Source organism: Maylandia zebra, linkage group LG3, assembly GCF_041146795.1.
Source record: "Maylandia zebra isolate NMK-2024a linkage group LG3, Mzebra_GT3a, whole genome shotgun sequence".
Classification (NCBI taxonomy): domain Eukaryota; kingdom Metazoa; phylum Chordata; class Actinopteri; order Cichliformes; family Cichlidae; genus Maylandia; species Maylandia zebra.
The window spans coordinates 55416399-55426838 of NC_135169.1; the positions used below are offsets into that span (position 1 = coordinate 55416399).

At 42.1% G+C, this 10440-nt stretch overlaps 1 protein-coding gene across 1 annotated transcript in view; it reads left to right on the forward strand.

Moving 5' to 3' along the window:
* The first annotated feature begins 4675 nt into the window (after positions 1-4675).
* LOC143416813 (NACHT, LRR and PYD domains-containing protein 12-like) overlaps positions 4676-10440 on the forward strand; it is a 379525-nt gene continuing 373760 nt past the window's right edge. The window contains exons 1-6 of the mRNA XM_076882434.1: positions 4676-4805; positions 4890-4988; positions 5147-5245; positions 6009-6110; positions 7986-8221; positions 8338-10129. Coding sequence (XP_076738549.1) covers positions 4717-4805; positions 4890-4988; positions 5147-5245; positions 6009-6110; positions 7986-8221; positions 8338-10129 — 2417 coding nt within the window. The 5' untranslated portion in view covers positions 4676-4716. The remainder of the gene's footprint in view (positions 4806-4889; positions 4989-5146; positions 5246-6008; positions 6111-7985; positions 8222-8337; positions 10130-10440) is intronic.

Sequence of the window (10440 nt, forward strand, 5' to 3'; positions counted from 1 at the left end):
AAAGTATTGAGCCTCCGTTGAGAGGAGGAGGAAGGTGGAGCTGAGGCAGGTGAGTGTTAACATGAATATGTTTCTTCTTATGACATAAAATAATTCCACGCTGTTCGTGTCTGTGGGTGAAATGTGAGGCCGGTCGGCTCCTCTGAGCGCTGGTTTCCTGTAAGTAGAGAGGAAGTGAGTTTAGCTGAGCCTCCGTTTAGTGTGAGAGAGCAGGAGGAGAGTGAGAGCTGTGCTGAGGCAGGGTGAGTGTTAACACCGCTCTGACATTACTGTGTCTCTGTGGCGGGAACAACAGGGTCCGTCAGTGGAGGCAAAAATAATCAGACTTTGGTTTTTCAAAGGAAACAACTTTATGTCGGAAGTTCCCGCACGCTCATTGGATAACGATGTGTCAATCTCAAGTTATTAGCCAATGAGCGTGCGGATTCACAGAAAGACCCGCCTTTATCACGGGACTTTAAAAACTACAATGGCGACAGAAACTCCGTGAGTGGAGTTCAGGGTGACGTTATGAAACTGTGACGTTTGAGCCACTTCCTGTTCTCAGTCCCAGCGTCCTGATCACCGAGGTTTCTGTTGCTCTGATATCTGATATTGATTATATTTCATTTCATTTCTTTATTTATTTCACACGTGGTTCAACAGTGTTTTGTTTCCTACATACAGATCCTCCTTCCCATTAATATAACACTGAACCCATGGGTGAAAAGGAACAGGAAGAAGAAAAAATTCTTCTCAGCACCTGCCCCCTATCTGCAATGTAATTATTCTTACAAGAGGGCGCCAACAACCCAAAAATCCCTCTAACATGTATCTTTATGTAACAATGCAAAACTAAACAACAAATCAGGATAATCAGCAATATACAGCACTACTAAATGTCAATGACGATTTTTCCTTCCACATTTAGCCCAAATTACTTTCATGTTCTTCATATTGATTTATCCTTTTAAGTATGTAACACATTCTAAACAGGCTGTAGCATAAACATCAAACACAGCTGAAGCAGTTTTTGGATGGTTGGCTTCAAATGATCCGTTGGTTTGAAAAGTAAAAACAATTTAAAAAAAGGTGAAGCTGATGCAGGGTGAGTGTTAACACCAGGACTTTAGAGGGAAGAAGAGTCACAGCTCAGCATGTTGTTGACGGGTTGTTGTTCAATCGGGGGAAGACATCTGAATCATTGCAGGGGGAATGGCTTTCACAACTTTAATGAATTTACTCTGAGTACATGATATGCCATAATTATCTATGAATTTGTTATATGTTAACACATTTCCGTCATTGTCTAAAAGGTGTAAAACCGTCCAAATGCCATGATCCATCCAATCCTTATAAAATATGGATTTTCTTTCATCGTATACATCTGTTGTTCCAAATCGAATTTGTATGTGGAGAAAAAATATGCTTGTGTATCTTTTTCCAGTACTGGAGAACCTGTTTGTGAAAATTGGATAATTTAATTTGGAAATTTCAAAGTCGCACTTTAAAAGAAATTCAGAGCTTCTCGAAAATTATTTTGGGGAAATAAATCAAAATACCGTTTGAATTATTGTTTCATTGTCGTTGCCAACATTTCATTACTAATGATTTCAGTAATAGTTTTGAAGAAAAACTTTTTTATTTCTTTCCAGAAGAATTTATAAAAGATTGCAGTCAAGCCATCCTGACCAGGAGCTTTGTCATTTTCAGTTTGTTTAAGGCTTGATCTCAGTCATCCAGTGATATATCAGAATCACAAATTTCTCTGAATACAGAATCGATTTTTGGAGTATAAGGTTCAATCTGATCAAAAAACTTAATGAATCAGTGATTAAATATTTTGAGGAGTATAAATTTGAGTTTTTCTTCCGCTATAGTCTTATGATTTGTGCATTCATCCCCATTTACGATTATTGTATTAATAGATTTCTTTTCTTGCCTCCGTTTCTCCAAATTGTAGAAATATGAAGCACTTTTTCAGCTTCTTCTATCCATTTTGCACGAGCTCTAATGTAAGCTCCATGAGCCTTTTTCTTGTATAGATCATCTAATTGAGCCTGTAAAGACAACAGGGATTTCTTATCGGCCTCTGACATAAAATGTCTATTACAATAGTTATTTATATCGTAAAGTAATTTACTTTCAAATTCCTTCTGTTGTCTACTTTTCATTTTACTAAACGTAATTGAAAATTCTCTAACTTTAAATTAAAAAATTCCCATCTATGTATGTAATTGCCAATTGTTACGTTGTTGTAAATGTTATGGAGGAGCTCTTTAACTATCTTAACATACCCGTCATCAATTAATAGATCTGCATTTAATTTCCAGTAATCTTTTTTAAACTGCGTTTTATTTTCAGGGTTAAGTTTAAAAGTAATAATACTGTGATCTGTCAATGGGGCTGCTGAGATGGAAACATGTGAAACATCTATATAGTAAAGTCGACCCAACCACAGTATGGAACGCCAGGAGTGCCATAATGAATTAATTAAATGCACCATTAAATAATAAATTAAATGTGACAATAATAAATTTTAATTTGAAATAATTAATTAAATAAATAATTTTTGACACATTTAATTAATTATTTATTTATTTCACGTTTTAATTAATTATTGCCACATTTAAATAATTATTTAATGGTGTATTTAATTAATTCATTTTGGCACAGTTGACTCCTTCAGGTCTCACCATAAATTTATTTTATCTGTCAACCTCACCCATCAAACCCAGGGGGCGGGGTTAATGCTGATCGAGTCAGAACCATTGCTTTGGCCTGGTGGCCATTGTTTTTAGAAGGCGTTACTGCACACCAACAACTGCCATGTGGAAACTAACAGAACTGAACTTTGAAAAACCCTGTTTGTGTCTCACCAAATACCGTTTTAATATTTTTTAGCCGAGAATGTAGCGGTTTAATCTTCAGATGTCTGTGAGCTGAGAAGGACGTGAAGCGAGCAGTTTATCCCAGAGCTGAAGCTGCTCTGTGTGCAGACATGAGCTCAGATTCCTGCTGTGATTGATCAACAGTCACAGAAATGTAGACTTGTAGTTATTACTGCAGTATGGTCACAGCAGATACTGATAAACATGTATTATGAGGATGGATGATCAAGTTTCTCACTCTCTCCTTTAAATCTCAGTTTTTTCTTCTTCACAGTTTATCTGTTAATTTATTAATGAATAACACTGAAAGAGTTTCTGTTATATTTCCCCTTGAACATCAGCTTATTAGGGCGGCATTAGGAAATAGCCCCCCTCCAAAGAATGAATAAATGAATGATGATAATAATGAAATTATTAAAAAGCAGAGCTCAGAGTGGTAGAATGGTCAAACATGGATCCACGGGTGGTTCAACTGCATTTGGTGACGTGACTAAAGCAAATCTTTCAAATAATCCCACCATCAACGGGATGTTGTCTCCTTTACTACGGTTACTTTACTTGGTCACCGTGTGAGTTTCTTTGAAATGAACCAAATTCTTTTATTTGTTGGTTGTTGCATATTTAACCTCTACAGTCAGGAAAGGAGGAGATGAGGCCTCAACAATGTTGGGTTGTAGCTGTGGTTCAGGTTAGAGTGAGTGTCCATGGAATAAATGTAAGTCAGTGAACTGGAAACATGACTGTGTTCAAACTTTGTTTCCTTTTTATAATGAGTCTAATCAAAGGTGGACAGAAGTATCTCCACTGTGACTTTTCTGTGTCACCATCAGAGCTTCTGCACAGTGTTTCTGGGGCAGATAACATTGCAGCATTATGGAGACATTATGGAGACAAAAAGAAAAGCGTCTGGACTTCTTTAAGTTAAACTTAAAGAAGTCCAGACGCTTTTCTTGGACTGTTCAGTGTTGAGTCTCATTCACACACTCCCTCAGACTCTTCACACACACTGATTTGCTGACATAAACACACTCCTGTGTGCTTCACACACACACTGAGGACCATCTACAGACTGTGAGCTCCGTCTTCTTTGTCTTTGGAGCCGAACTCTGACAAAGTTAGGAACAAAACTTTCTCCAGCGTGTGAACTTTCCTCCTAGACTCAGTCTGAGCAGTCAGACCACATATTTCTACAGCAGCACATGAAGGTGTGGCTCACACACACACAGGTGAAGGAAACAGCTGCAGTATTAAAAGCTGCTTCACTGTCTACAAATATATGAACTGAATGTTTCTTTCAGGCTGTAAAAACCTTATTTATCCTCCATTACAGTCCTGCATTCAGAGCATTACTTCTGTTATATTAGTACATGTATTTTATTCTGATGAACACATGAAACTCTGAGCTGGATTGAATCCATTGAATCAGAGTCCAGGACTCAGACTAAACACACTGAATGTGTCCTGAGCTCGGCCGCTGTTCCACAGTAACTGCTGTCAGAGTCACTGTTACTGAGTTAGCTTAGCTAGCAGAGCAGCTAGCAGTTAGAGTATGAACTCTGTAAGCAGTCAGCTCGGTCCTGGACATGGTTACTGACATAAAGCTGCTCTCTGCAGCCATGTTTGACCGGCTGCTTTGTAGGACTACAGCAATGGAGGATTTGGAGGCTGAAATGGGCTCTGTGACACTTTTTGTAGTGAACTGATGAAAGCTGCGTCTCAGATGACTGTTAGTCCAACACATTGGACAGGACCTCTGCAGCTCTCAGTTGATGTGCACATGAATGATTTGTGTTTCCTCTGCAGGTGAAGGTAGAAAGTATGTGTGAGCTGATGTGAATTGAGCAGCATGGATCAGTGTGAGGACAGAGAGGAGGGAGTCCCTCCCTCTAAAAGCACTCTGTGTGGGGAACATGAGAGCCAGACCAAAGCTCAGAGGTGAGATGACCATCTCTAACTGTCCATGACTTTTCTCCATGTCACAGCTCAGCACTCACATCACTGCTCCATCATTATTCACAGGAACCAGCCTGGACCTCCACCCAGCTCTGTGTCTTCTAAGAGCAAACGGGTGAAGCATTTCTTTCATAATTTAGGGCAAAAAAAGTCATCTGACAAAAAGTAAGTTCATGTCAGTGTTAAAATGTTTGAAATTTTAATCAGCTTTTTACTATTTAACGATTTAAATAATAAACTATTTACATAGTTTGTTTATACTTTTTATGTAATGTATTGGACACATTGGATGTGACACATGTTTCATGTTCACTTACTTTTAGCGTCAATCAGAAACCATCCAGCTCTGTGTCCTTAAAGAGTGGCTGGTCCAATCGTCGAGGAATTGATTTTAAATCCCAGCCTGTCTCTGCTGCAGCGAGGTGAGCTGTTAGTAACAAGAACTCTCTGATTTAAATGATTTTGATGTTTCCTGGTTTCTAAAATGCATCTCTGTAGCAGAGCAGTGTCTCCAAGGATACACAGGCTCAGCTGTAACTGTCAGTTTATCTGGTTTAAGACACATTTGGACTCAATTGGCTGTTTTTAACTATGTATTTTAATCAGAGGTGTAAATCTAGACCTCACACATCTGGATCCTAAACTATGATAGAAACAGCTGCTAGCAGTGGGTAGTTTGACTTTGATACGCTGCTCTAGAAAGCAAACAAAAGTTTGTGCAGCTCCTCTTCAGAAAAGTGTTCAGAGAGCAGCTGCTGTATTAGACAAAGGCTCGTCGTGTGAGCCCAGATGTGTGTAACAGCTGGATGAAGGAGAACTATCACAGTCACGTCTCCATCCCGCCTTTATTAATGAACTTCCTGTTGCTTGCAGATGACAGGAACACAAAGTGTTTGTGCCACGTGATGCTGCAGGATTTGTTAACATGTCCATGATGGTAACATCTCCTCGTCTAACTGCAAACACATGAGCGCTCCTAACGGCAGCTATCACAGCCCCACAGGCAGACTGTGTCTCACTGTTGCATTCAGGGACATTTGTTTTCCTGTAAAAAGCTGAACTCTAATCTAAGAGGACTGTTACTGACAGGAAACAGCTGCATTATCTGCAGTCTGTGTGATCACAGCTGCTTCAATCACTTCATCAGAGAATTGATCATTGAATAAAACATGTTTGTTTCTGCAGAGGTCAGAGGTCACAGTCTGCAGGATCCAGCTGTCCGTCTGTGAGGAGTGATGGGTCCAAACTTCACCCTCCAGACTTCAGTGCTGAACCTGGACCAACGAGGTCAGAGAACTGTGATGACTCCTTTACATGTTTGTGTTTTCCTGGATAAATATGACCAAAGATTCATTAAAAAGATAAAAATATTAGACTTTGTCCTGTAGCGCTGTGTGACAGGCAGGATTGGACCCAAACACAACAGGATGAAATCAAAGAGGCAGCTTTATTTCAGCTGTGAACATGCAAACAGCAGAAAAATAAATGGCTAAATGATCATTTGTTTCCCATATGGTCATATCACAAAGAATATGCATCTGGTTAAATCAAATTCAAGTCAAATGGTTAAAAAATAATTTCACACACACGAAAAAGAGCTACCACACTGGGAAGGGTGAAGACAGGTTGCCCGGCCCTGGCCACGAGGTGTCCCTTATTTATTTTTCAGGGAGTTGGCAACCCTAATGACTGTCCACTGAGCACCAACACAGGTAGGAGTGAGCAGTGATGAAGCAGGACTGTGGGCAGTTTGAGCTACAATCCTATTGGCTTCTCAGTTTCTCCAAAGAAAAGGGGAAAAATTCTTGGTGTTGTGAAGATGTGAGTTGGTCTTGTTGTCGTGGGGCTGGAAGGATGCTGGCAGTGAGAGGCTTTTCATACAGTGTTCAGTAACAGAATGAGAAGAAAGCCACTGCACATGAAACAAGGTGCTCGTAGTGTTTGTTTACTGTGTTTGTGCCACAATGTCAGATCAGTTGTAGATTCACATGCAGACTTGTCCAGTGAAACCAGTGCAAGTACTGCAGTACAGAGCAAAGACTAAGCAAGCCAGGAGAGCTCTCCAACTTTCTGAAAGTATCAGGATATTTGAGTGATAAGAAAAAGTGGATCGTGCAACAATGTCCCTCAGCACACAAAACAATCAAAGCAGAATAAATATAATGTTTTAGATCAAACACTTACAGGGACCTGAAGAGAGAGAACCAACAAAATGTCATGGCTAACAGAGGAAGTCAAGCACAGACTGAGTTCTGACAAACAAAAAAGGTGACAGTTTATTTACCAAAGGGGTGAACCACAGTGCTCTATATATGTACAGTGAGTTGGGGAGGGGGTCCTGGGCTCCAGGGAAAAGAGGGAAGGGAGTCCACTCTCACTCCTCTTCAGTCACTCTTGTCCTGCTCTCCACTCACACAGCCACACACGGGAGTCACAGGTAAGCGTCTGTAACCAGGTCCGGGGAAATATATACTCAAAGTATACACAAAGTTAACCCAACTGGTGAATTAAAAGAGAGATTTCTTAGCAAGGAGCTGAGATCATGAACACAGGAGGGTCAATGTCCCAGCGACAAACTGCTCCATGCCGCAGCGTTAAATGGTTACCGGTAAGCCCAGGTGAATCAGCAACAGGTGGTGTAATCATCATAGCTGTGTAGACCAAGAGCGAGAGGCCATTACAATCTCCACCCAGGCAGGCAAAACGCTAGCAGGAGAGAGCAAAACATAAAACCTGAAAAGCCATCATGAGCCAGCCAGAGAGACACAGAGTTTATCCTAGAAGAGAAACCTGCTCATCTTCATCATGTTTGTTTAAATAGAGAAAATCAGAAGTCTCTGTGTGTCAGACCACGGCTCTACACGGACACTTCTAAGCTGCTTCAGAGTGAACTGACCCAGATAATCTGCACACAGCGGCTGTAAAACAGTGAAAGTCATAACTGTCTCTCTCTGATGGAAAGCTTTTATTGTGAAGTCAGGAAGTCTGCAGGAAGTGTTGAGTTTGTATTCATCACTCAGTGTTTAATGAGACAGGCAGACAGGAAGAGCAGCTCATTAGTGTTGATGAAATCAAAGGAACTGTGAGGAACTGCAGTTTGGTCACATCTGGATGTTTTTCACTGACAGTAAATGTTTTAGTGATAAAGAAATGTGTTCACAGAGAGAGGAAGAGGAGTGGTGTTTGTGATGAGGAGCAGCTGTCCTGCTGTGCTTTGTGTCAGGACGTCCTGAAGGATCCAGTCTCTACCAGCTGTGGACACTGGTTCTGCAGACAGTGCATCTCCTCATACTGGGACCAGTCTGCTTCATCGGGAGACTCCTCCTGTCCCCAGTGTGGAGAAAGATCCAGAAGCAGAGCTGGACTGCAGACAGCCAGTCAGAGCAGCTGTGTACAAAGTAAGACTGAACATCTGTCTGCTGATGGACTCATTTCTGAAAACTGGACTTCTTGTGTTGTTCAGACATTGAAGAGTTTTCTTTCTCTTTAGTCTCATTGTTTTTCTTTCTTTCAGCAGATGTTGGTCTGCAGGAGGTTTTAGATGAACATAAGATCAGTCTGAGGAGGAGATGTGAACGTGTGACTGAAGGAAGTGATGAAACAGGAAGTAGAACCCTCCTCAACAGGATCTACACTGAGCTCTACATCACAGAGGGACAGAGTGAAGAAGTTCATACCCAACATGAGGTGAGGCAGCTGGAGACAGCTTCCAAGATGGACGCCCTCCATGACGCTCCAATCAGGTGCCAGGACATCTTTAAAGCCTTACCTGACCAACAGAGACCCATCAGAGTGGTTCTGACCAACGGCGTGGCTGGTGTTGGAAAAACCTTCTCAGTGCAGAAGTTCACTCTGGACTGGGCAGAGGGCTTGGAGAACCAACATGTCAGTGTGGTGGTTCTGCTTTCATTCAGGGAGCTGAACCTGATCAGAGATGAGCAGTACAGTCTTCTGGAGCTGCTCCATGTTTTCCATCCAACATTACAGAAGGTCACAGCAGAGAAGCTGGCTGTCTCTCAGCTTTTGTTCATCTTTGACGGCCTGGATGAAAGCAGACTTTCATTGGATTTCACCAACAGGAAGCTGCTGTCTGATGTCACACAGAAGTCATCAGTCAGCCAGCTGCTGACAAACCTCATCCAGGGGAATCTGCTTCCCTCGGCTCTCGTCTGGATAACTTCCCGACCCGCAGCAGCCAATCAGATCCCTCCTACATGTGTTGACAGGCTAACAGAAGTACGAGGCTTCACTGACGCCCAGAAGGAGGAGTACTTCAGGAGGAGATTCAGTGATGAAGAGCTGTCCAGCAGAATCATCTCCCACATGAAGACATCCAGGAGCCTCCACATCATGTGTAGTATCCCAGTCTTCTGCTGGATCACTGCTACAGTTCTGGAGCACATGTTGACTACAGAGCAGAGAGGAGAGCTGCCCAAGACCCTGACTGACATGTACTCACACTTCCTGCTGGTTCAGACAAAGAGGAAGAAGAACAAGTACCATGAGGGACGTGAGACGAGTCCACAGGAGCTGACGAAGGCTGATAGGAAAGTTCTTCTGAAGCTGGGGAGGTTGGCGTTTGAACATCTGGAGAAAGGAAACATCATGTTCTACCAAGAAGACCTGGAGCAGTGTGGTCTGGATGTGACAGAGGCCTCGGTGTACTCAGGAGTTTGTACAGAGATCTTCAAAAGAGAGTGTGAGATCTTCCAGAAACCAGTCTACTGCTTTGTTCATCTGAGCATTCAGGAGTTTCTGGCTGCTGTCTACATGTTCCACTGTCACACCAACAGGAAGACAAAGGTGCTGAAGAACTTCTTGGGACAAAAATACAACGAGTCCTCTCTGGATGATTTCCTGAACAGAGCCATGGAGAAATCCCTCCAGAGTAAAAATGGCCACCTGGACCTGTTTGTTCGCTTCCTTCATGGCCTCTGTCTGGAGTCCAACCAGAGACTCTTAGTAGGTCTGCTGGGTCAGACAGAGATCAGTCCAGGAACCATCCAGAGAGTCATCAACAACCTGAAGGAGATGAACAGTGATGAAATCTCTCCTGACAGAAGCATCAACATCTTCCACTGTCTGATGGAGATGAACGACCTCACATTATTTCAGGAGATCCAAGAGTTCCTGAAGTCAAAGAACAGATCAGAGAAGAAACTCTCTGAGATCCAGTGCTCAGCTCTGGCCTTCATGCTGCAGATGTCAGAGGAGGTTCTGGGTGAGTTGGACCTGCAGAAGTACAACACATCAGAGCAGGGACGACAGAGACTGATTCCAGTTGTGAGGAACTGCAGAAAGGCTGGGTGAGTCCAGATGTGATCATTAACATCATTGATCAGTGTAGGTTGGTAGTTTAATGTTGAAAATAAAATCAGATTGTAGCCACAAAGTGTTTGTGTCCGTACGCTGCAACCTTCCACACCATTCCTTTATTGTACAGACTCAGCAGCAGCTCCATGGATCCCAAATCCAAGAGTGGAGAACAGATTTGAAGTGTGTCACATCCATGCAGTCACAGCTGTTTCCACCATGTTTCCACTGATATTAATCCTGTTCAATGACACGTTTCATATCAGTGAATATGTTCTTTAGGACGTCCACTGACATGTTTAAG